The 27,228-nt window shown below is 36.3% G+C and overlaps 1 protein-coding gene across 1 annotated transcript in view; it reads left to right on the plus strand.

The window, feature by feature from the left end:
- The window catches only part of LOC140166776 (two pore channel protein 2-like), an 88,096-nt gene that overhangs the window by 3,735 nt on the left and 57,133 nt on the right, over window positions 1-27,228 (plus strand). Inside the window, exons 2-13 of the mRNA XM_072190268.1 lie at window positions 10,981-11,107; window positions 12,472-12,655; window positions 13,795-13,911; window positions 14,737-14,843; window positions 17,538-17,610; window positions 18,296-18,355; window positions 21,774-21,879; window positions 22,521-22,586; window positions 23,818-23,882; window positions 24,555-24,655; window positions 25,559-25,640; window positions 26,038-26,127. Of these exons, the coding sequence (XP_072046369.1) occupies window positions 10,981-11,107; window positions 12,472-12,655; window positions 13,795-13,911; window positions 14,737-14,843; window positions 17,538-17,610; window positions 18,296-18,355; window positions 21,774-21,879; window positions 22,521-22,586; window positions 23,818-23,882; window positions 24,555-24,655; window positions 25,559-25,640; window positions 26,038-26,127 (1,178 nt within the window). The remainder of the gene's footprint in view (window positions 1-10,980; window positions 11,108-12,471; window positions 12,656-13,794; window positions 13,912-14,736; window positions 14,844-17,537; window positions 17,611-18,295; window positions 18,356-21,773; window positions 21,880-22,520; window positions 22,587-23,817; window positions 23,883-24,554; window positions 24,656-25,558; window positions 25,641-26,037; window positions 26,128-27,228) is intronic.

A 27,228-nucleotide genomic window follows, 5' to 3' on the forward strand; every position in this document is an offset into this window, starting at 1 on the left:
ACAACTGAAGATAATGGCACAATTCTTGAAAGTAAAAAAAGATGATGGTTTGGAAGTGGACAGCTGGCATCTGTTATGTGTTGCATGTATTCAAAACTCTCCAAACATGCTGCCTAACTGAAAAAGTCAAGAATTTAATTTTTCGAAGAAAAATCTTACCTGGAGGTTGACTATTTTATAAGAACTTAAATACTTGCATAGCGATTTTATGTGGTGCATACACTAACTACATGCATGATGCACTGGTAAATATTTGCTCTAATTATAAAAACAATAAGGCACTCAACAAGTGACACTCACAATGTGTGATGCCTACAACTGCAATGCAGAATTCCTTATAGACTGTATGTAGCTAGCATAGAATGATTGGAAATGTCCGATGAGCAGGAACTTTTATTTGGTTAGCCTCAAGTTCAATAGTGACGTCTTTTCGTGGTTATGCCATACAAACCACCCTTGTATATACATGTGCGCTCTGTGCAATTAACTTAATGCTTGCAATTCAATACTCCACTGGCCCACCAAAATATACACCGATGTCACTACTGAACTTGAGGTAAACCAATGTATAGCCAAGGTTTCTGGAGGGGGGGTGATGGGTAAGGTGTACCTTCATTCCAATAATTAAAATTCAAGGGGTTTCAGACCAGAAGGCCCCAATTGCAATAGCTGCCCTGTAGACATTATTTCTGCATTAAGTAGTGTACATATATCTCCAAAATATGACACCTGGCAGCTATTGCAGATAGGGCCTTCTGGTCCTAAACCCTTGTCTTGTAAATGCTTTATGCCTTTATTATTGGCAGACGACACTATTTCTCTCATGAAGATTAGCATTTTGGTTTTGGTGCCCCAGATTTTTGTCATTTTCAAGGCATTCTTCATCACCTTTTTGTCTTAGTGCCCTTAGTAGTCTTTTGGGAAGACTTGTGTGCAGGCTTCAAATTTCAGGATTTGTTTTTTTTGTGGGGGGCACATTTTCAAGCCTCCCTCCCAAAAACAAAATTGAAATTCAAGGCCTGCACACATTCCCACATTCCTTCCCAAAATACTAGTGACTGCCAATAGACAAAAAGAAATGATCTTTATGTACTTATAAATAATTACTTAAGTTTTTACACCTATTTTTCTGATACATTTAAAAAGACAAGAGTTCATGAAATAAGCATGATGTAGTTTTGATCACTGTTTATTTTGAGATCTGTAAGAAAGTAAAAAATAAAAAAATAAAAAGCACAATTTGTTTAATGTTTTTTGTGTTTTGCATAAATAAGCAACCAAACCAAAATAGTTCAACAATGATGGGAATTTTTTACCAGCCTCCAGTGTGATGAAAGATATCCAGTATACTCTCTCAAAATTCCTCAACTTAAAAATCAATCAATTGGATTAAAACATTTAAATGAAATTTGTGAATTCTAATCTATTAGAAACATTCAATCTAATTCGATTTTTAATGTTAAAAAAATTGCTTGGATTGAAATCCAATTCGATTCAATTTAATTTGATTTTAATCCAAGGAGTTAAAAATCAATGTAAGCAATTTTTCATACCTTAAATTAAAATCGAATGAAATTGTATTCTGTCTAAATTGAATATTTATAATAGATCTGAATAACATTTTACACATTCCATTACACCTAATTTATGAGTCACGACTTTCAATACTAGTATTGTTCTTCAATTAGCGACATTGAAGTGCGTTTCTGAACTCCGTCATCATTTCAGTCCTTATGTTGCATTTGTTTTGACTGCCTTTGCTGCAAAAAGTGACATGAAATGGCTCACGAGGCATCCATCAATGATGACTACCAGTTGGTTGTTGCTTGTACAGTAGCTCTCATCTTTTAGCAGGCCTGAAAAAGAAAATATAAATTTAGACAATTTGTTAGGAAAGAGCTGGGACAGTGGTAAAAATAAAGTGTAAAAAAAAAGTGGTAAATAAAAATTTCAGACACCCCCTTTTTTGCATCAGCCCCCCCGTTACAAGTGTTTGTGAATGGTCCCTTAGCTGTTCCCTTGTTTACGAAAGTCTTGTTTCGCCACCGAGAATGTTACCCTGAACACCACCCCTGGTGCGGTCACTCACCAATTTAATTTATTTTTCATTTTCTCCCCGTCGGTGCCGTTCACAAACACTTGGTAACAGGGGACCTGATGCAATTTAATGGGAAAATAGGGCCCTTTCAGACCTAATATTATTTATTTTCAGAGCTCCGGTAACTAATGTTCTATGAGAAAAATTGAAAAATGAAGGTGATATTTTTGAAGTACCCCCCCTCCTTCAGAGGGGTAAAAAATTCAGCCCCCTTTTTGCATAGAATTAAATATAGTATTTTGTGAAAGAAAAAAAACCTTTAGGGGTATCATTTTCTCCGGGTGGTGTGGGACCCGCGGTAGGGGGTCATGAATACCTCTGGTGGGCAGCGTCAAATTTTTTTAAACCCCCTACCACTTTGAGCTACATTTTTATGACCCCCTGGCCCTCCTCCCTCCCATTTCAGGTCAAAACTCCCAACCTATTTTTATGGCGTAAACAAATTATACCCTTATTTTTGGTCTAAAATTCTATGCCCCCCCGCCCCCGTATATTCATACCCGGCACTTACCCCCCCCCCCAAAGAAAATGACAGCCCCCTTATAATATCATGGACAATTTCTACTGAAAATTCACCCCAAATAAATAGTGGGAAAATTAATGTCTGCTATTTACAAAGAAATTACCCTTCACCATATATCCATCAGCATAAGCAATTAATATTTCACAGTGTTGTAAATAAGACATGTGGGCTAATTTCACAATTAGCGAAATTCACCATACCGGAAGCTCTGAAATGGTCCCAAAGTCGGTCGAGACATGGCCACTTTGCTGGATCGTGACAAAAAGCTACCCTATAAACACAAAATTGTCCAGGACAGTAAAATTTTGTCCAGCCTCTCGGACCAACTGCATTGAAAGCTTCAGTTGTTCGTAATGAAGAAAAAACTTCAAGACAAATCACATTCACCTAAGTTTGTAAGATATTCCCATTTTAAAATCGCATTTTCGTATCAAAATATTGCATACTGGGTCTCAAAATCGCACTCCCTAATATCAGACAGTTTTCAATCTTTAAAAAATCAGGAAAAATCCATTTCTTGACCGTTTTTTACAGGGTTTGAAGCATTGAAAAGCTCAGTTTACTTACCAGCGAGACGGCTACACGGAAACCATGTTGATTCACGCTATGCACTATGGGTAACCAATTTCCGAAAGTAGCCGATCACCGATTTATGAATGAAATTGCAATGTTACTAACATTCGCGATGACGTCATTTCGTTACAAGTCACGAGCTACTCGCGCGCTGATTGGATGAATTCGCCGTCGTAGTAAATGATTTTATATACGGAAACATTACGCTGTGCGATGTATTGTTGGTCGAAGCAGCAACAAAAAAATGTAGTTCACAGCATCTTGCGAATGGTAGTGAAAATTGCATTGCTCAATTCATAGCGATCGTGTAGAAGAATTCAAATATCACAGATATACTTTTGTAGGTCCTGTGGTTCTTGAGTTGTTGTAAAGAGGGCTGAAACAACAACACTTTTGTAAAACGTACATAACTCATTAACAACAATAAATTAAGCAAGTTTTCAAAGAATATGATTTGTAGAATGAACTTTTGCAAAACACCACAAGTGTTATTTTTCAATAACATATCGCTTTAGATTTAATGAAAATCAATTTTGTGGCTGCTTCGACCAACAATACCTCGTATACCCTTAACGGGACTGATGCAATGTGGCCATTTCTATGTTTGTACCGGGCAAGTACCAGGCATTCTTTGACACGGAGACTGCTACAAATTCGTCCAAAGGTAAGCAAAAGGTTGGCGATCGCATTTTTTTCAACTATGACTAAACTGTTTCAGAGTTGAGGTCCGCTAAAAGTAGACCATTTCGGGGGCTGTATTTAGTGTACATGTCGCATTTTGAACAATGAGTGAAAACCGACTTTATTCCCTGGTGGATTGTAGAGACGCTGTAGTAGACAGCCGTTCCCTGAGAATGGCTATATATACAAGTAGACATATAGAGTACCGGTACTCTATAAGGCCAAAAAGACCAACCCTATTATTGGGCCCGACCCTACACTTTTTTTGTTGAAAAAAAAACCAAAAAAAAAAAAACCGATCGACTAACCCCAAAACAAGCAAAACTTCAAAACTTTTTTTTATTTTCCGTCAAAAATATGACGATGTTCCTCTACATGTACATGGTCATGACCATGGCATGGTATGCATATGTGACCCGTTCTGACAAAACCAGGAACAAGTCGCATTTTTGACATTTCATGATTTGAATAAAAATGTAAGCACAAAACAATAAGCTTCAAAATGATACCAAAATTATATACATAGCATCAATATGGATGATTTTGTAAATGATACCTTTTTTTTTGCAAAATTGCCATTCCGAGTAATGTGCTAATTAGTTTCCTGCCTTACACAGGATTGAATAGGGATTATCATAGTTCAACTGACAATTATTAATTAAATAAAACCTCTTTTCGCCAGCCCATTCGGGGCTGGTACCTGTTTCAGGTTTGGGGTCAGTTTACTCAAGAGATTATATTTTAGTGGTATTGGAATGATTTTTTTTTTTACTTTTTGTGGATAAATTTTTTTAAAAATATTTTAATTCGATTTGTTAGGAAAAGTAAGTATGTTTTGCCGTTTCAACGAGCGAAAACGCAGTGAGTATTACCAAAGTTATGTTTGAACTAATTAATTATGACTTTAAAAGTTTAAAGGCCTAAATGTAACAATAATAGTTAATATATATAGCATCATATGGTCAGCAGAAGAAAATCTGACATCACCTATGATGTCATATCAGTGTCCTTGACCGGGGTCCTTACTCCTTGACCACTGAACAGCGTGATATCATGTTGATAACAGATCTATAGAATCAAAATCTTCATCATATCCTCGGATCATATCACAGATTCTCAACAATCTGTGATCATATGGACCATATTGATATTGATATTGATGTGAAAGTAGTTATCTATCATATCCTGTGTCGTTTTATGGATAAAAATGACTCAAAATGTTATTGATGAAATGGTTGCTATCATAAACATCAGTTTTGTCTTTTCAACGGGAAAAATCCGATGCAAAATAAAGTTTTTAGGGCCTAGCTATAATATGGGCATAATTTATGCATATAGTATTGAACAATGTACCCCATTTGACATGCACTTATAGATAAATAAATTGTCTTACTTTATTAATTTAATAACTTCTTTATTATAAATAAAATGACACATAACTATTTGATTCATAAAATTACATTCAACAAAATGATTGAAGAGAAAACACACAAGGCACTAGGCAGACTGTTATAGAATGGAGTATGTAAGATGCCATGTCCATAGCTTCGCAGGGAGTTTCCGACTAGCAATCAACATGATCAGCACATTCAGAAAAACACAGTTTAAGAGTGAAGATTGTAGTGAGTAACCAGTCCTTTATAAATGTGCTGGCCACTATCTATTATAATATAGTAGGCTTAAACTATACATTGCGAATTAATTAAGTTATTTTAAAATAAAATGTACATGTAAGTTAACTCAAACCGGCAGTGTATATATCGAAAGCAGTGAAATCGGACATTCCTAAGCGAAGATATTGAGTTCGTAAGTTCTGGTATTACAAAATTGGAAATTGAGATATCGTGGGTAAAAAGCTGAAAAGACAAAAAAACCAACGACAACAACAACAACAACAACAACAAAACAAACAGACCAGAACAATTTGGAGTACATGTAATGAATTAAAAGAGTTGACATGAGATTAGGAATTAATGTTTTCTGCTGTTTCAGTGTGCATGTTCTCATCGTTGATGGTTTGGTGGACTGTCATGTAGATGTAAGCGTGATCCTAAAAATGCCTTTCACATTGACCAAAACTAATTACAAGACCTCTTCTACATTGAGGCTGGCTTTCCCTTTTAAAGGGAATTTTTATTAGTAAGTAATTTCAAGGATTTGAAAGTCCACTCAGTCCCAAGGTCAAATACCATGAAATTAAGAATTCCAAAATTTGATTTTTGTTACGGGAATGTCATTTAATCTGTAAAGGCCTATACATGTAACTCAAAACTTGTCTGGCGACTTGTTCCGGGTTTTGTTGGAGCTGGTCACATAATATATTATATTAATATGCATGTTTTTCCTAGACTTATGCCTCCTTAACCCTAACCCAACTAGGTCTCACTAAAGCTCACTATTAAAACCACTCTGGGTGCATGCATTCCACATGACTTGATGACGCAATCAGCCCAAGTCATATATACCCAGGGAATCGTTGGCCGGGCCAACGTCACCTGTGTGGCTACATGCTGGGGATCTTCTGCATGGCATGCGAGGGGTCCCAGGCTCGAATCCCGGGGGTGCCAAGTGACTTTTCTCCTCATTGTCTCTCCTTTTTCGTTTCTTCTTTCCCTTCCGATAGCAAAAAAACCACGGGTAGGGTTAGGGTTAAATAGAAGAGTGGACGTCATGATTAGACTGAATTCTTTGTTGTCTACCAACTGCGTATAAATATTGTGAGTTGCTTGAAAAGTCTAGCCACAAATTCGCTCACCGATAGCTTCACATTCGAGGCTAGAATGACTGCACATCTTCTGTGCATGAACAACAGGGTTTGAGAGATAAACAACCCAATCTCCTCCATTGATAATGTGTTTAATGAACTGTGCCTGAAACGGATTCCCCGCTAGCTCATCAATACTTCCCTTGTCTTATGCAAGTGTTCCGAAGATATCAAGACCAAAAAATATGCAAAACACATATTACATGTATGTCGAAAGTGTTTTGTACAAAGTGCAAAGTTCACTTCTTGAAATACCAGATGACTGGCCAGAGTATAGTCCCACCCGTTTTGGGTGAACATTTTTCAAAATTGGGGGTGGGACTATACTCGATTTCAAAAAAAAAAAAATTTATTTTATTTTTTTTTTAAAGATATTTTTTTTTTCGGCTTTAGAGTGTTCCAGGACCTAGACCTAAATGCTAGGATCATTCATGGTTGACCTAAAAAAAAAAAAAAAAAAAAAATTTCAAGATATTTTGTATTTTTAATATGAAAATTGATAATTTGTATTCATGTCATAGTCTATTAATGATTTCAAAATGCATTGAATTTGAATGCATTTTGAAATCATTAATAGAGTATGACATGAATACAAATTATCAATTTTCATATTAAAATACAAAATATCTTGAATTTTTTTTTTTTTTTAGGTCAACCATGAATGATATTTAGCATTTAGGTCTAGGTCCTGGGACACTCCAAAGCCGAAAAAATAAATAACTTAAAATATTTTTTTTTTTTTTCTAATTTCTGCAATTTTTCAAAATTGGGGGTGGGACTATACTCGAAGGTGGGACTATACTCGCGTCAGTACGGTACTATGGCGAGTTGTCAATGTTTATCTCCTGAGCTGTTGGAGCATATTATTTTAAAATTACCCACAATGTACATTGATTCCGAGGTTGTGAAAGGGCTTATAGTGCAAAGTTAATGCTTCAAATGTTATTCATGTGCAGTCAGAGTGAGTGGCCGTAGTCTACTGTAGTAGACCATTTAATTTATCATCCCTCTAATCCCTCTGAGCATGGAAACACCACTTATCCTGTTCTGAATCTGATCCAACAGCTATAAATCTTCAACTGTACCCGAGAGAATCGCGCCACCCATGAAAAACACCAAGTAGTCACCAGGGGATGTGTTGTGTTTTTAAAATGCATGGAATGGTATGAATTGTTTATCAAAAAAGGAATGTATAGCAGTCTAGAGTGACCCTGGAATGTCACAAATTACTCATTCAGTTGTTTTCATTCATTTGGTCACGTGGATAAGCTTATTGCTTGATCATGTGGATAAGCTTATCAGGGTTAACATTTAGTGAGATATTTTCAAAAAGTTTTTATTTTTGTGCTTTTACACCATACACTACAGTACACATTCAACTTCATGTGAATTGGAAAGAGACAGCTAAATAGTTACGAGCAGCCATAGGATTTATCTTAAGGAAACTGCAAATGCAGCAAACTGTTAAACTTGTCGAGTTATGAAAATCATGAAAATTAAGTACCACTTGATTATGTACTTTGTAAAATGAGTAATATACAGCTGAAGCTACTTGGCATTTAATAAAAGGAACTGGAAATATTCTTGTCCCAGAATGAACTACATGTCCTTTGAAACTCTTGTACATCTTGGCTTGTACCATATTGTGTAAGAGACTGGACAGACAGGAAGACCTACAATTCCCTGATATGACTGGCCAGGAAGATACAATGTATATGTGATCGACCAGTAGTACTGTCACTGTGCAGTGTATGTACAATGTACATGTAGAGTGCATAGAAATGAACTTGTTGCAAGTGTAAACACATGGTAAACACTTATATTTTGATTTTGACTGTTGGATTTTGTTTATGTCAAATCTTTGTGGTGGATTAATGGATTTCCAGTGAATAGAAACTGAACTATTTCATGAATTCAAACTTCAATCAGTTTGAACTTTGTCTCAAGTGTCAACTGAATTTGAAAACTTTTGATAACTTGACATTATTATTGGCTGTTTTATAAGAGAAAATGACAACAGAATTACAACTCCAAGTCAGTTCTGTGTTTGACTCTGTAGAGGAGAGACCATCATCAGTTGCTGAATTAATAGGAGGAGATAATGAGAGAAATGATGGTAGGTGATCAGGGTCTTAGCTAGAAATTAAGGGTTGTCCGTCATTTGAATAAAATTGCCTGTCCTAATTTGACCTTTAAAACATTTACCAGACATTGGGGGTTCAAAGAGTTCAAATATGTGCTGATATATATGGCCTTGTTCTACAAATTGGGTCTACTAAAAAGGTCAATTAGCTTCTCAAAACATACAATTTATAATACAGCATCTGTCAAAGGCATTAATTTTGCCCGTCCCAGGAGCAAACTGGCCGTCTAAAATGACGGCCAGACGGGTGGCTAGCTAAGACCGTGTAGGTAATACAAGGCTGGGTCACTATTGATGATCACTATTGATGGTCACATTTGTTTCAGCAAAATCATGGATTTATGGTAAAGGCGGATTTACGAAAACGGGCTCTGTCAGCAAAGTAGCCCTTTTTGAGAGGCGGATCCATGGTTTTAAGTATAGTAACGGGGGGACATAATAATAGGCCTATTAAGGTTTATGCATGTACATTTATTCAGGGGGTCAAGTTCCACAGTCTTAGAAAACATTTTTAGGGTACATTGACTACCTTTCTTGCTTTTCTTTTCTATACAAACATGTACACGCGCGTATTTAAGAAAATTCAGAGTTTAGCATTTTTGGACACCCCACCCAAAAAAATTGGTGTGAAATGACAAAGTGGAAGTAATAGCATGCATAATGATCGCACCTGGTATTTCATGTACGACACAAAGTTGATGGGCTTATAAAAAAGAGAATTCATCAACAAGTAAAATTTATTGAATGGTCATAAATAATGTTTTTTATATTTTGAAAAACACATTCACAAATCATAGGTTAACGATCACCACCTGGTATGGGCTTACAAAAGAGAAAGTTCATCAACAAGTAAAATTTCACTGAAGGTAATAATCATGATAATGTATTTTCAAGTTCACATGAAATGATAATTATAAAAAAAACACATTAACAAATCATAATGATCATCACCTGGTATGTTGCGACACAATGTTAATGGGGCTTACAAAAAGGAAGTTCTTAAACTTTTGATAGATTTGACTGAACTGTGGGGAAATCATCATCTTTGTGTTAATAGTTAATAACACAACCTGAAAATAACGCACCACGGATTGCTCAAATCGTGCACTGTGTACGGAAATAGTGCACAAGTTTTGAGCTCAATTTATATAACGTGTGACATTGTCACCTTTTAATTTCGAGCCAAACAAATGAGGTAAAACGAAGAAAATTGCTAATTTCATTCCAGCGCCTGTATGTATAATTATCGTCAATGCGTGTATTAGCTCGCCGATCATTATTGAGCAGAACTTCACATACATAGCTGGAACATATTACCGGTAATAAGACATACAACTAAAGACGAACAGCGAGATGCGCACAGTTTATACGTCACTGATTCAATGATTGGGTGCCTAAAAATGCATGAGACTTGTCAACCATCACTCGATCGGTGAACTCGGAATAAAACTTAAATTTTCTGTAATTAAAGCACTTCAGGCTTAGTCTTTCATACCATTGGGCATTACAATCATGCAAAAAGTAGAAGTTCAAGAACAATTGAGAGGTTATGATTATGATTATGCGTTATGATTTATAGCGTTTTGGATTTGGGTTTAGGTATAGGCCTAGCCTATAGACCACTTGGCATGTGACGTCATTGCCCGGCAGTATGCGCGCGCATTATGGCAATTTCCATTGTTCGTTGCCCTGCAGTGTGCGTCGCGCATCGTAGTCTGCTAAGAACACGTGCATTTTAAATCGCCCGCCACATTTCATATAGTACAGGAAAGCCATTGAACAAGTGTAGCGGCTCATTCGAGCACATCGATAGACGAGTCCCTCGGCTTTGTTGATAAACAGTGATGTCAAGTGGTCTATAGGGTAATGATTTACCTCTAGGATTTTTAAGGCCAATGAGCCCAATATGATAGAAGCGACAATTGTGAAATTCCCATTGAAGATTTCCGCAAAACAGCTGGGGCCCCTCAATCCAATGACTCATGTTACTTACCTTTATATATATAGCGCCCCTGTTATTTACCTCTATATATATATAGGGCTACATAAAAATATGTGTGTTAGAACAGTTCACAGTGGGTGGCTAATTATAGGAAAGGAGTGCTAGTTTAGTTGAATAAGGTACCGGTACCTGGTACATGAAAATCTCCCATCCAGGTTTTATATATTTTAATTTTGAATTTTAATTACATTTTCAGATGCAACTGCCTTGCTACAAGCTGTAGTGTTCATAGAAGATGGTGTGAGATATCGCAGTATAAACCACAAGATAGACTCCGTATCGTTATGGTACTACAGACTATACTACTCATGGCCTGTACAATGGTAGGTGATCAATTGCCGGTGGGGGGATAGGGTCACTCCCATTATGGCCTGTACACCATCCGTGAGAATCAACTTTTGAAAAGCACTTTAAACAAGCCTCTAACTAAACAGGTAACACACACCTATTTTGACACCCTAAACATGTTAAGAGCGTATCATGCCTACCCACAAAAAAATAACCTTTTTACATGTTTTCTTTTCTCGCAGATGGTGTACAGGCCACAATGGGAATGACCCCCCTTGATCAATTGCCTTAATTAAGGGCATCAATCATGGGGGGAATAGGGATGGGTGATGTGTCCCCTACCTTTTGGCAAAATGATCCATTTGTTTTTTGTTCTTTTCAGCCACTTTTTGACAATTCAGGCTGATTGTTCCCCTTCCACATTTCAAGACAGATTATTAACCCTAATGGTCGCAATCACTGCCACTAAAAGTATGGTATTATGCAATGGCGTTATTTTCAGATGTGTAACATTTGAGCATGGGAGGGGGTAATTTTGCAGTTGGGATTTAAAAAAAAAGTACTAAATTTGGTGAAAAAGAGCCTCCAAAATAGATTTCTTTTGTATGCTGTTCAAAATTCTGGTATATTTGTCATGAAATAAACCAGTTTTCTGATCAGAAATCGAAAAGCCTGAAATGCACCCCAAATCTGCTTCACACCCCTGAACCCACCCTTTCCATTGACCCCCTTCCTCTCCCGTCTGTCATGGACTCGGAAATATTAATGATAATAATGAGTCCATTTATAATCCTCCATCAATCTAGTGACACTATTTTAGTAAAGACACTATAATGTATGCCTTTTTATTTCATCCAAAAAGTTAACAAGAGGGATGTAGAATTCTGTCCGGATTTCTTAACGCAAGGAATGCATTAAAAATGTAACGTTGAGGAAGATTGGAAAGATAGGTCAATATGTATACCCTGCTTGGAAATAATGGGTTATACCCTATCCCATGGATGATGTGACCTTCAGTCTCCCACACAGGGGGTGTGAATTTCAAATGGAGGTAACCCCATTTGAAATTCACACTCCCTGTGTGGAAGATTAAGGTCATACCTTCAATAGGGGGTGTATGAATTTCAGCTGGAACAGCCCAATGGTTATATTCCACTTCATCAACTGACCAACTTTTGTCCAACTTCAGGATAAAAATACATTTAAGTCTGGGATGCCTCTTTTTTCCAAATTGGATTGGGGAAAAATTTGAGTTAATGCATCAAAATAATCATTTCTTGGGCACTTTGAAGGTAAAAATTAGAATAAAAATAGGTTCAAACAATGACTACCAATATGAGTTTCCATTGGTAAATGTTGTTGAAATTCTGAACATTTTCTTTTGTTTTTGTAATTCCAGGACATTGTATTTAACAATAACTACCATACTGGTGTTGGCATTCATCGAGAAACCATCATCCATCACAACAAATGGAACCGCCGATCCCCGTTACCGTGGCGATCCCATCAATCTTCCATGTGGGGCAACTGAAACCATTGAATTAGCATGTTTACTGATTTTCCTTGCTGATGCAGTGATAAAAGTAAGATGTCACCTTGTACATTATGAAAATGTTTGATTGTGTAAGATGGTCTGCACTATGTAGAGGTGTATCAACTGGGAAAAGGGGGTGTTAGTTGCCCTCCTGGCTCGAAATACCGTGACTTTTAGGCTCTAAAGACCAGGAATAAGTTGTATTGCCCACAATTGTTTTAATTTAAGTCTATTTTAGCATGAAAATTGCCATTTTCGTTGCTGTTGATATGGTATAACCATAGAGGAAAGAGATAAGCAGAGAAAGTACCACCAGTCAAAGTCCCTGTGTATTGAATGCTACCAGTTCTCGCATATTCATGAGGGCCGATTGTTTGATCGTGCCGTGTCAAACAATCACGCCGGCGCTGCGTGCCTATACGCGGTAGAGCGTTGCGTACTTTCGCGATTACGAAATAGACCATGTAAATACGCGGTAATTGCGTAACAGTCTTGCCTGTCGCATTTCATGGAACAATCGGCCCTCATTATCAGATGAGGTGGAGACTTTGACTGGTGGTACGCGCTCTTTAGTCCTCTGTGGGTATAACTATTATCTGTTCCAACTCCAGTGACACTTCATGCATGTTGTCCTAGGTAGGATTAGGCCTATGCTTACTTGAGGGGCATGAAAACTAGCACTACAGCACTGTTATATTGATTTGTTAGAGTAAAATGATGATACCTATTAAAATACATGCAAAGTTCCAGTAATGAGGTGTCACTGGAGCTGGAATGATAACTAACAAAAAGAGTGAAAAAAAAATCAAGATTTTGTTAACCCTTCCACTTGTACATTATTCCTTGGCACATTAGGCTATTCCATTTAACATTCACACTACCCCTGTGGAAGATTTTGGAAATATTTTCCACAGGGGGAGTATGAATTTCAAATAGAATGAACACATTAGGCAGCTCCATTTGAATCTCATACACCCTCTGAGAAAGATTCAACACAGATCTACCACTGAGGGAGGGTGATTTTCAAATGGAGCTGCTAATGTGTTCATTCCATTTGAAATTTATACTCCCCCCTCTGTGGAAGATATTTCCAAAACTCTTCCACAGGGGTAGTGTGGATTTTAAATGGAATGGCCCATTGCCAATGGCCCATTGCCATCATTATTTATATTGATTCCTCATACACAGACTCATCTTATAGGCAAGAAACAGTTTATCAAGAGTCCATGGCTCATAGCGTATGTATTTATCATCATAACATCACTAGCTGATTGGATGGTCACTGTCAATTATAAGTGTAATGAGGTAAGTAAGTTCATATTCGTTGATAACAGTATAATTCATTTTTGCAAACTTCTTAAGAATGAATTGATGCAATTAGATAGAGGTGTATGTGTCACAAAAGCATTGACACTCACAAAATCCACCTTTCCCCTGTGCACGATTTAGCTAAAAGTCTTCCACAGAAGGAGTTACTGGGTAGCTTCCATTTGAAATACTCACGCCAGTTGTGGAAGATATATACAGGGGGAGTATTGATTTCAAAATAATTAACCCTAGCCAATTCCATTTGAAAAATTCCCTATAGTGGGAATTCCAATTGAATGAACACAGCTTTCAATAGCGTGACGATTTTTTTGTACATTGTGTGATGTACGCCAGCGTGTGCGACTGTGTGTGAGTTACGTGGAAATGAATCCAACCATGCCAACACACTCGTAATTGGTTAGCATTGTATCCAAGGTCGTACGTTCGCATTGTAGTTTGAAATGCGCGATATACGATTGCGGATTGATCAAGTACAGCTGTTGAAAGTTGAGTTAATTCAATTGGAATTCTAACTATAGGAGTATGGCAAATTGCAAATTTCAAAAGAAATATAGCCCAATATATTTGTGTGACTTGTAGCAATAACTCTACAAAATAATGTTCATAAAGTACGGTTAAAATCCATAAAAAGTCTTTTAAGACTTTTTATGGATTTCTTAAGAGAGTAAATAACAAAGGTTGTGAAAATACTAGGCAAAGTGCAGAAAAGTACATATGCGAATACTACCACTGTTGTTGTTGATGTAAAATGTTCTATTTATTTATGATTGTTTAATTGATCGATTTCTTCTTCCCATGTAGGTAGTACGTTTCCGTCGATTACTAAGGCCATTTTTTCTGCTGCAAAATTCGAGTCTAATGAAGAAGACATTAAAAAGTATCACCAGAACTGTACCAAAGATCGCAAGGTAAATTATGTGTAAGAATCAAAGAGATTGAGTCCATATGCACAAAACAAGTTAGACCCGGTCTAATTTTAGACAGGGTCCAACTGTTGTGATAAGTCCTACAGAGAAGGAACGTTTTGGTATTTACATACCTCATTCTATAATAAGCTGAGCGGAATGGGCTCTGACTCATAATCGGAAGGTTGCGGGTTCGAGCCCCGGTGACGCTATCATGATGTGCCCTTGAGTAAAGGAGTAAAAGAGAAGAGTAAAAGGATCCCTCTCTAACTCTAACCTTCATGGTTAGACCAGGTCTAACATTAAACTTGTTTTGTGCATACGGACCTAAGAATCCTGGAATGAGATATCTCCCATATTGGTTTGTCCAGCATGGAGACCAAAATAGTGTAACTCCAGGATTTATCAGCAAAAGCCTGAAATTGAAACAATAATTTGCATTGAAAATTATTAATTTAAACTTCAACACTACTTGCTTATTTCGGAGCGCTTTCGAGGAACTTCCTCGTCATCAGCCGATGTTGTTAGCTCTGATGTTTTCTTGGAAATGGCTAGAGACCAACCTGATCAGGTGACATTACACTTGATGACGTCACCGAAGTCGGAAGTTTCCTGCCCCTGGTAGTAGTGTTGAAGTCTAAATTAATAATTTTCATTACTACAACGTATGAAGCTGCAATTCTAAATAATTTGCATCATTAAGCTTGAGTATAACAGAGTTTTACGCATGTAACACTTAGTCATGCACTATTGGCATAGGGCATAGCATGCAGAGCACAAACAAGCACACACTGCGAATCAAAAGTTTGCCAGGCATAATTAATTAATCTGCAGGTACACCATTTTGCGCTCCATGATGAGCTACATGAAAACATGGCAGAGCTGATTACATGTAAAGTCTAATATCTTTATTTTGAATGAAAGGACTTGCTTTCAAGCTAAAACAATAATGAAGCCCTAAATGGTGGTAACTAGATTCGTATGATGCTTGACTCGTCCACTCTGCCTGTCGTGAAAATGAAAGTTGCTCAATAGGCCGCATGTGGTGTGTGTATTTGCTTAGAACTGGTGTCTGCCGAATATGATTTTCTATGCCCTATACATCACATAAACTTGGCGTATAACAGTCAATGTATTTGTTTTGAACATACAACTTGCGAGAGTGATTTTTCCAAACACATGACCGACTCAGTGATTTTATTTGCACATAACATTAATATATATGTTGGGTCAAATGACTAGAAACAAAGGAACCCATGTGCCAGTCACAAGATTGTTACAATATCAGTTTACAATTTGGTCCATTTATTTTTAGTTGTGAGTGACATTTTCATACATGTACGTCTAATCCTAATCCAAAAAAATATGTAGAATTGCAGATTCATACATAGTGGTACTAAAATGGAAGTAAATTAAATTAAACTTCAACACTACTTGTTTATTTTTGCTTACCGGGAGCGCTTTCGAGAACTTCCTCATCAACAGCCGATGTTGTTGGCTCTGATGTATTTCTTGGAAACGGCTAGAGACCAGATGGTGATGTCATCGAGTGTGATGTCACCTGATCAGGTTGGTCTCTAGCCGTTTCAAAGAAATACATCAGAGCCAACAACATCGGCTGATGACGAGGAAGTTCATCGAAAGCGCTCCCGGTAAGCAAAAATAAGCAAGTATTGTTGAAGTTTAATTTAATTTACTTCCCAAAAAAATATGAAATTAATATGTTTAAATTTAAAAATAAATGTGTGATTCAAGACCGATTCAGTCCCAGATATATCGGCCGATCCCCGATCTACCGATTCTGGATCGGCCAACACTATTTGATTCCCAATTAGGCTGAATTAACAGATTTGGATTGAGGTATATATGTGTAATTTTATGCAAAACAGAAGAATACCTCTGTAATTAAAAAATATTAGTTGTGTATTATTCTGGCATTGGGAATAAGGCATGTCTATTGTGGTCATGTGAGGTATGGTAATACCACTCTTATTGGTAATAGTATGAATCACTGTTAAAAACACCATATATACGGTATTAAAACTGCTACTGAATATTTTAACTCACTAGGAGCACTTTCACCTGACCTCAGGTGTTGTCAGCTGTTGTTGATGCTCTGAATGACCACATGTCCTAGGTCTACTTGCAGGGTGATGCCGTTGCGTGACCAGATGATGTCATCAAATTAGCAGATCTTGTTGCCGCTCCTCTTCGGAGTCTAGTTTTTTTTTAGATTGGAGTCCTCCATTTTAATGTATTGCTTCACAAATCTGTCTTGGAAAGTCTAAAGTTGCCCTGTCTAACTTTCAGTTATCTCAGTCAATTTTTGGTCACCATTGTTTTTCGCATGCTCCCTAATGGCAGATAGACCACATTTTAAGATATGCTAATTTATGACATCATATTATACATATTCCAGTCGTGGGTAGAATTTCTGGATTTTTTCCTCCATACTAAGAGTATATAATTCTGTGAACAAATTCATCAGGATCGTTCATGAAAGTCACTGGTAAAAATGTTCTCAAGACAGATCCAAATAAGTAAAATTAGGTACTCACTAGAAATATGTCCTTCCGTATTTCGATTCCTATCAGGAATCTTGTTCACTCTGGTTGTGGTGAGTGGTAGTGTTTCTAGATCTTATCTGCAAACTTTGTGTCCTAATTGTGTCCTAATTGTATTTCTTTTGTTTTTCAGTGTCTTACTAATGTTAATGCTGCATATATATTTCTTTACAATGTTTGGACTCCTATTATTCCCATTACCGGAAGTAAGTAAACATTGCAGATTGATTCTCCCTCCCCATATGATTTTGGGCGAAGCCGGGTATCCCCCATTATTTATGTTGAACCCATTCTGTTCTTGCTGCCTCAGACACATTATTTGGGTATAAAGGATACCACATCGCCCTTTATTTCCTAAATAATCGTTTATTTTTGCTTTAGCCTTTCTCACCTTCAATTTAGTTAGAAATCACAAAATACAGTACAACCTTGAACCAGAGCCTATAATGTTTCATTGTTTCTAGTCACATTAACAATCCCAGGCCTTGTACTTGGTATAGACATATATATGAATAGATAATCCAATTGTGTACTTTATAGAAGACATACTTTCAAGGATGAATTAGATGTCCTTGATGAAGTTTGTGTAGCCTTGTTTTTAATAGTACTCTCAATTGTTCATTGAAACTGAATAGATGGGTCTAAACGATCATGTCAGGACACGGCTCTCTGTAACTTCTTGTATTCAAATAACCCTTTTCATTTTATCAATAGAAAATGTCATAAAATTGTGATAATCTGAAATATGACATATTTCTGTGAGCATGAACATGTCAAGATTCAACAACTGACATGGATGGTACAAATTTAATGTGTGCAAAAAAAAATGATGTGAAAATGATGTGCATTTTGTAATAATGCATCAATTTTGATTTATGATTTTTTTTGTAGAGAACAAATGGCACAAATTCATCAACTGGTGACCAAAACTCCTCTGATGTCATTCCATTGGTAGGTTTGTCTTGTTTACTTCTCACAATAACTGATTTCTAAGAAGTTTGGTCAGAATGGATTGTGATTTAATGCACATGATTTTTTTTCAAAAAAATCACTCATTTATATCAACCTTTTCATTTTTTTACTATTTTTGATCAATGTAAGTTAATTTCTTTCTTAAATTGACTGTTTTACTTCTTCTTAATGTTTCTACAACTTTTGGATACAATTAAAATACCTCTATTTTGTCACTTTATCGCTAAAACTTCATCTTCAAGAATTAAGATGCAGAATTCAGCAGGTTTTTTCCCCATGATTTTACCAAATATTTTCACATGTAAAAACAAGTTTTGATTTTTTGTAAATACCTGATGGGATTCTAAATGTCTAGTATTCCACTGGTCTCTTTAAACATTTATCATGGGGTGTAGCAGTCCCTTGGAATAAAAAAAAAAGAAAGAAAAAATAGATCAAATTCAAGAAAAATTAAAAAAAAATAAAAATTCAGCAACCCTGACTCCAATTATTTCAGAGACAGCCATATTCGTCCATGAACAGTGGAAAATGTGTGGAAGAATACATTATGGAATTTACAAACAAAATGGAAAAAATTAGGTCAAAATTATGTGTGTTTACTTGTTAAGTAACTTTTAGGGAAGTTAGTTATGGAAATGGCTATGCTTGACCTTTAATTTTGGTCTTTTGGCCATCTCCACCATGATTTGTTTGATTGTATTTTCTGTATTGCTATTGTTATGCATAGTTTGATATTTTTTTTTAATCATTTTTTTTGTCATTATGTTTTTTTATTAGAGAAAACAAAAAATAAAAAATAAAAAATAATCATAGAGAATTACAACAACAGCTGCAAAAGTATTAAAAAATACATTTTATGTGAATTATGGAAATGAATGAATGAATGAATGAAAACAAATCAACAATTTTCAAGTAGAATTTAATTTAAAACTAGAAAAAATTTCCAGCTGGATTGAACGTAAGTACAGCTGGAAATGAGGTGGCAGTGAAATCTTCCACACAGGGTGTGTAGATATTAAAAGGAATAGCCCAGTGGCAGTGTTTTTTATCTAAACAATTTCACAACATAGTCTGCAACAATTTGTCAACATGTGGTGTTATCAAGCAAAATCAGTCTGAAGTCGGACATATTCAATTTTCAGTTTCTTATAGAATTGTAAAAAGCATTTGCAAAGCTACATTTTGCAGAAAACCCCATTGAATTTGGGCAACCAGTTTAAAAGATATGAACAGTTAAAAAGTTTTCAAAACAATAGGAAACAAGAGGAAATACTTCCTTTGTTTGGCTATATCTCAAAATGAATATTTCTGACTTGATTACATCACAAATGTAGTAGTAGTATTAAAATCTTTATTTATCAGGGTTACTCAGTTCAGTAATACAATACTGGTCTCCCATGAGACCCTGATTCAAAATATAAACATTAAACATTTCACATAATTTAAGTCAACATAGCAATAACAAAATAAAATATGAAACAGAATTACAAGATTATTACTTGTTCATACATACACGCTATATAACAGCGTGCGTGATTGGTCGAGAGATGGGCATAAACAGCGTTTATGCCCGGTGTCCCGGATGTGAGATCGCAGAGTAGGGAAAATGAAGGAAATTTATGTTTTTTAATAATGTTACTTGTAATTTGTTGTTGTTATTTTGATGAAAGAAAAATCACACAATGTTCTGGTATGTGTGAATAGGTCAAGTGGCCCCTCGGGCATAAACAACCATTTAGTCATGAAAATATATGAATGAACCCCTAAATTACATTGAATTTAAAAGTATGTACACCCATAGTTGACATGTATAAGTGCATACAGTACTTCAAAATAAGGAAATGAATACCATGTTATGTTTATCAGTGTTAACCAAAACATTCATAGATAATTAATAGTTTCCTTGCCTAAGACACAAATATCTTACACCAAAGATAGAAAGTAGAATACTTATCTATCATCCAAGGGTTGTTTTGGTGTCGTAATATTATTATTTAATAAGGAATGGAAAATTACTGGGCCTTAGAATTTTGTGTGTGATTGTGTACAGTTTTTAGTTGTGAAATTCAAACAAATTTATTTTTATAATGTCGACATTCAACATAGACAGTGACTGATAGCAGAAAAAGGGGACGTACTACACGAATGAGGGTAGGCTTTTCACAGAAAATCCATAGATATGGGTCCATGTTTTGTAAAAGTGTCCAAAAACGGCAAAGATGGGATAGTTTTTGACAAAATATTCATAAGCATGGGTCCATGCTTCAAAAACAATTTGAGTAAAAATTAACCATAGAAATTGGGTAGGGTTTGAAAGTGGGTGTCCCCTCCTGGTTTAGTACTGATTTGTTGGCTCCTGAACATGGCGGGGTATCTATTACAAGGCAATAGAGGATAGTGCATTGCCTCATCACAGAACACGGTTACATAATTTTTGAGGTACGGTGTAAGTATTGTGCGTAGTATCAGTATCCCAGATTTCTTTCAATTGTAGGATTTCCTACTTTTTTACTCCACTTTGTTTCCTTACTTCTTATTTTCAGCCCGTTTTAAGGCATTATATCCCAAATTCATGCACTTTTCAGGCTTTTCCTTCAAAGTCACTTCAGGCCACTGGCATCCGTGCACAGTAGTATGCATACTTGCACGCAATATGTGTACAATTAGTAAACAAGCTTGTGATGGATTTATTCATTTCAGACTATGAGTAATTGCTCATAATGGTATAAACTTTATTTTGTTCTTGAAGAAGTAGTTTTTAGTGATTAAAAGAATATTTAAACTGAACAAGAATGAGAATAAAGACATATATTTGTGCTTTTAGTATCCTCATAGAAGATAGGTAGATCCAATATTTTGAGTACTGTAAAAGTGGATATTTTCACACTACATTAATTTTCACGCTTTCCGCGCACAGCACAGCTACCCTGAAAATAAAAACATGCAAATATGTGACACGAACAAGGGAAATGAGTCGGATGTCGCTAATATTGATTTTTAGATAGTGGCAAAGAAAGTGTTAAAATTCTTTTGTTTTATATTGTTTTCAGCGATTGATAAACTGATGTAACTTTGCAAAGAAAAGTCATATCAACATGAGGTTTTCAGTTTCTGAAAGTTCTAATTGTCCTCTTTAGAAGCATATGTAAACCTCATTTTCGACCAGGGTCGACATGTGACTCATTCCTCTTGATCATGTCACATATGTTCTTTTAATGTATAGGTTTATGTAAGAAAACTCAAATTCGCAATATTGAGAACAAGCAACGTAGTTCAATATCAGCAAAGTGCAACAAATTACACACAAAAAAAATTACCACTTTTACAGTAGTGGATGCCAGCACTTTTGTTCTTCAATTCCTAACCAATGCTTGTATCTTTTTCACTATGTTAACAGCCTGATGAGCCAAGCAAGTATCGGGAGGGTCAGCAGTTCTTTACAGATATTCAGACAGCTACCATAAGTCTACTAGTCCTGCTCACCACTGCTAACAATCCAGATGGTAAGATGATGGTAAAATAGGCTAAGATAAAATGATAGACCAATAGCAAGTTTGACAATTTGTGACTACAGGAAGTTTTGGGAGAAGGATGCTGTGACTTTTGTCTCATGGTACCCTTAAGGGCTGCACCAGGGAGGCATTTGTCTCCCCAAAACTTTACCTTTGCCCTCCCCCATCCCAAGCAAGATATGTACCCCCTCCCCTCTGCAATTGATTTTCAGAGTTTTAAAATTTCACACAAAGTTCATGAGTTGAGTGTATATTTATTTAAAATTTTGACATTTTTTGCCCAATTTCACTATAGTTTGCAGACAAAACAGACCTTTTGCCAATTAAGGGGGGCATCATATCCCCTCCTGGCTAAGGTACTGATTCACTAAGGCCAAGGAAAGCTTTTTAGAAAATTTCTACAGTAACCAAGCCTACTGTTGGTGAATTTGCCACATCCTATGCATACATAGTTGCCAAGTAATGTTATAAAAACCATTTTTGTAGCTTTCATAATGCCAATTTTCTTTGTCTGTTGTGTCATAGTTTTCACTATATCAGTTTCCTGCCTTTTGTCCGAGGGGATCGTATCAAATTAAACAATAGTTGCAGCAACTATATAACTTCTTTGTGTATTTTTTATTCCTGAACAGTTACTTTGCCGGCATATATATACAGTAGATGGTACAGCTTATATTTTATATCGTTTCTAATAATTGGTAAGTGTATGTGTAACAAAAATAATGAGGGTGTAGAACTACACTATCAGATTCCTATTGGGGCCACCTGCACAGGTACACTGTCGCCAAGGTACCGGGCTGGTACACACAGAGTACTTGCACAGTACCAATGCTGCTACTACACAGGACCCATCAGCAGTGGTACTGCACTGGTACTACACTGGTACTCCCCTGGTACTGCACAGTACCAGCCAAGTACCTTATTACCTTGGCGACGGGGTACATGTGCAGGCGGCCCCAATAGGAATCTGGCAGTGTAGTTTTACCACATGAACATGCTTGTATTAGCCGTGTTCACATGGAAGGCAAACACTCTGAAGAATCTCAGATTATTGGGCTATTCTATTTAAAATCCACACTACCTCTGTGGAAGATTTTGGAAATATCTTCTACAGAAAGAGTACAAATTTGAAATGGAATTGCACATTAACCAACTCTATTTGAAACTCTTCCTCCCTCTGTAGAAGATGATTCAGGTAGAATCTTTCTCAGAGGGTATATGAAATTCAAATGGAGCTACCTAATGTGCTCATTCCATTTGAAATTCATACTCCTTCTGTGGAAGTTATTTCCAAAATTTTCCACAGGGGTAGTGTGGATTTTAAATGGAATAGACCATTCCCTTTGAAAGTTCAGTCAGGAGTTTCCACAAAATGTTAGTTTTCACTTTCAGATATGCTCTCGTTTAATATGAGCTGAACAGATGAGGCAAAACCCCAGGGCAAAACAAAGAAAATCGGTATTTAATACCAATGCATATGTCGGCAATGCATGTCTATTATGTTTTAGGTTGATCCTTTTGATGTGCTACTCGACCGTCCCGCATGCCATATAATGTACAGTGTTATGACTATCATGTATGCACTCCACAAATATTTTGATGGTAATATTGAAATGATGTTCTCCATTGTTTTATTCAAAATAAAATCTCAGATTTTGTGTTTATTTAAGTACATGACAATTGTGTAAAATTCAGAATTTTACATGGAATAGCCATGCCTGTTTTTTTTCTGACTTTGATATATTGGCAAATATGGAAGCACGTAATTATAATAACCTAGGATATGAATAAAAGAACAAAAAAACCAAAAAAAACCCCAAAAATGAAACTAAACTAAAACAAAACAAAAATCCAAAGCTAAATAAGTTTTGCAAGAGCTTCATAAAGGTAATTAGAAGTTAACTTAAAAAGTTTTGCATTTTTTTCTAGGTTTATATTTCTTCTTCAACATGCTTACTGCTGTCATATACAATGAATTCAGAGGTTATCTACTGGTAAGTCTAAATTAACATTATTATTATTTTTTTTTATTCTGTCTTGAAAACTGCAAGGATATTTTAGACAGGCCAGCAAAAACCATGAAAGTCTATTTACTGTGACCAGTTTGCCCCCCCCACTTTATGGCCTTGTCAACCTTAAAAATCCAAAATTATGAAAATTTTAACTTTTCGTGGCAATTTTATGCAAAATTTGTTGATTTTGCCCCCCCCCCCTCCCGAAATTCACTTTTCCCCCAATGCCCCCTAAAAAATCCTGGTGCCGCCACTGACTGGGGCACCCCAGTTCACATTCATAAATTACCAGAGATTTTAATCTCTGTTGTACAAGTTCTAACACTGCTGACTCAAACTGAGTACAAATTCACTGTGGGATATCTATTAGCGCATCCTGGTTTAGCATCACTGGCTTTGGTTTATAGATTTCTGTTCACCTAGGGCAACTGTAAGAAAATATAAACTGTTATGTTCAAGCGCTATTTATATTCAATGACTAGTGCTCACAAGAGTTGAACAAGGATAATCCTGCGTGTCAAAAATAGTTAAGGTTCGTCTTTTTCGATCAATTAGTCAACTTCACTTGTATGTTTATGTTTTGCAGTCACATTCACATAGGCCTATTTTCAAATGTTAACATCACTTTACATTGTGTTTCTTTTTCAATTTCAGAGATCAATGCAGGCGAGTTTAAATCGCAGACGTCTTGCCTTCCAGGCTGCCTTTGAAATGTTGTGCCAACAGGGAAGGCCTATCGAAAGGAATGTGCAAATGTGAGTGACTGCTTTTATTTCAAAATAAATCAAAGCTTTAGGCGCTGTATTTGTTACAAAATCAGAGATTTGTAATAAAAAAGATATGTCCGTCATTTTATTCATGTGATCAAAATATTTGTAAAATGCGTATGCAATGTTCTTAACACTGTACAGGATCAACAGAGTCACCTGCATTGGCGACATAGGTGCTGGAATTAAAGAGTGATTTTGCTTTGTTTGGCCTCGTTTGTTCAACTCAAAATTATAAAGGGGACATATCTGTCAGTGAAAACTTGTGTTGTATGGAAAAGAAATACAAATCTATTTGGATACAAATCTTACGGATATGTTACAATATTGTTTGAACTGATAGCTCACCAAGCATTCTTTTGACATAATCAACTGTCAAGATGTATTAATTTGGCCTGTTGGTTTCTTGGTATCATGCGAACATGGCGTGACTCAGACTTTAAATTAGCCAGAAAAGAGCAATTATCATTTACAGAGCAGTAGCAAATATTAACATCTCCATGCGTTGACAGCATCATTAAAAGGTCCTTGACCCAATCGACAGCCTCATCTCCCAGTTTTCCTCATCAAAACTGAGATTTTGATATTGGAAGAAAGCTCATATTTTTCTCATTACCCCAGTAAATTTTAATGCCTGAGATGTTTCGTTTAGATGGTGTGAACAAAATTGTGGTGAATTGTGGTAACCACACCAGAAGTGTATGTACTATTCCTTCTATGGGGTATTGTTATACATGTTTTTGCTTCTCATATCAAAACTGCTGGAGCAATACAACTCAAAATTTGGAAACATAATGTTTATAATGGTAGGCCTCAATGGAAGTTAGAAACATGAAAACATTGGACCATGTACCTTTAATATGTCTCTAAATGTGTATTTTGTTTTCACAGTACTACTGTCAGTGTGGGCGTTATCAAAGCTGCTGTATCCCAAGCCAAGATGAAAAGACATGCCAAGGCTGCTATTATAGCGGTAAGTGTTTAAAACAGGCTTTTTCTGTTTAAATCCATACACCCTCTATGGAAGACATGACCTTAATCTCCCTTACAAGGGGTGTAGACTTCAAATGGAGTTACCCATTCAGGTAACCACATTTGAAATTCACACTCCCTGTGTAGAAGATAAAGGTCTTGTCTTCCATAGGAAGTATATAATATGGATGTAAATTTGAATGGCCCAATTTAATTTCTTAATAATTACATACCTTTTAAGAATATTGTTGCTTTGTATCCATATCATATTATTCTTGTTTTATTGTTATCATTATTATAATTATTTGTAGAAAATTTCAAGAAGCTATCGAAAAAGCTGTTGTAATGAGCGACCTTGACTCTTTCTCCCACATTTTCCCCGTATGTGCTTCATACAGAGATTAGATAGCGAAATGGGAAGTACGAAGACAGCCGGGGAATTTCAAGCCATTTTTGATGCCTTGGATCGAGAAGTGGACAAGCGGAAAGTAAGTAGAATATGATTTTATTTTTATTTACATGTCAGAGATGCTGAAAGGTAATAGAAGCTGATTTGGCATGATTTCACCAAAAGCCCAGGGATCTAAAGCCTCCTCAAGCCACACACTGGGCATGCTACTGTTCACATTGACAAAATTACACTTCCAGCACATAGTCCCGTCCTTGCATATCCAAGATGGCCACCATGACATGAGCAGCCATCTTGGATGTGCAGCGAAGGTAAATTAAACAAAAACATGTATGAGGAATGAGGAATAATCAATTGAAATGTTTATGAAGTAATTATAGTATATATTTTTCCCTGACTCAAATATCCAAGATGGCTGCCATGGGCTTTTATTTATTTATTTATTTATAACATTCAGCCGAAGCCAGGCAAAGCCCAATAATGCTCAGAGGCTGCTAAATTTAAGGGATGCCAACCGGACTTTACTGGACAGGGATATGTGAAGAGGTTCGATTTTAGATATAGGAGGAAAACGAGTACCGGAGAAAAAACCTGGGAGGACGAGAATGGATCGGCAACAAAATTCACGTGTGGCACCACAGGGAATTCAACCCAGGCCGTAGTGGGTTCATTTCCCTGTGGTGTCACATGTGAGTTTGGTTGCTGATCTATGCTCGTCCTGATAGGTTTTTCTCTGGGCTTGTGCTATATGAGCCATGACCAAGGAGTGGGATTTTTTTCTTCTTTTGATGTATTTATGTTCTACGGGAGAAAGAAGTGTTAAAGAAAAAAATGTCTGAAGTTAATTGGCAATCACTGCAGATTAAATTCAGACTATTGCTCTCCCATGGTTCATTTAGAATTGGGTAAATGAACCACGAAGTGCTCCATCCTTCGGAGGGGACGTTAAGCCGTTGATCCCGTGTACAGAGAGCCATACCTGTACATGTATTGTGCAGCCAGTTTTGGAAAGAGTAGGGTGTTAACGCTAAATGTTCCCAACTCGTCCCGGTGTTCAAATGAACTCCAATGGAGATAAGCTTCAAGAGAAAAAGAAGTTATTACTCTGTGTATAAATAATCTCTCATGCGTAATATACCACTAATTACATTTTATTGACGTTCATTGTTGTTGATAACTT

The sequence above is a fragment of the Amphiura filiformis genome, chromosome 12 (genome assembly GCF_039555335.1).
Source record: "Amphiura filiformis chromosome 12, Afil_fr2py, whole genome shotgun sequence".
Taxonomy (NCBI): Eukaryota; Metazoa; Echinodermata; class Ophiuroidea; order Amphilepidida; family Amphiuridae; genus Amphiura; species Amphiura filiformis.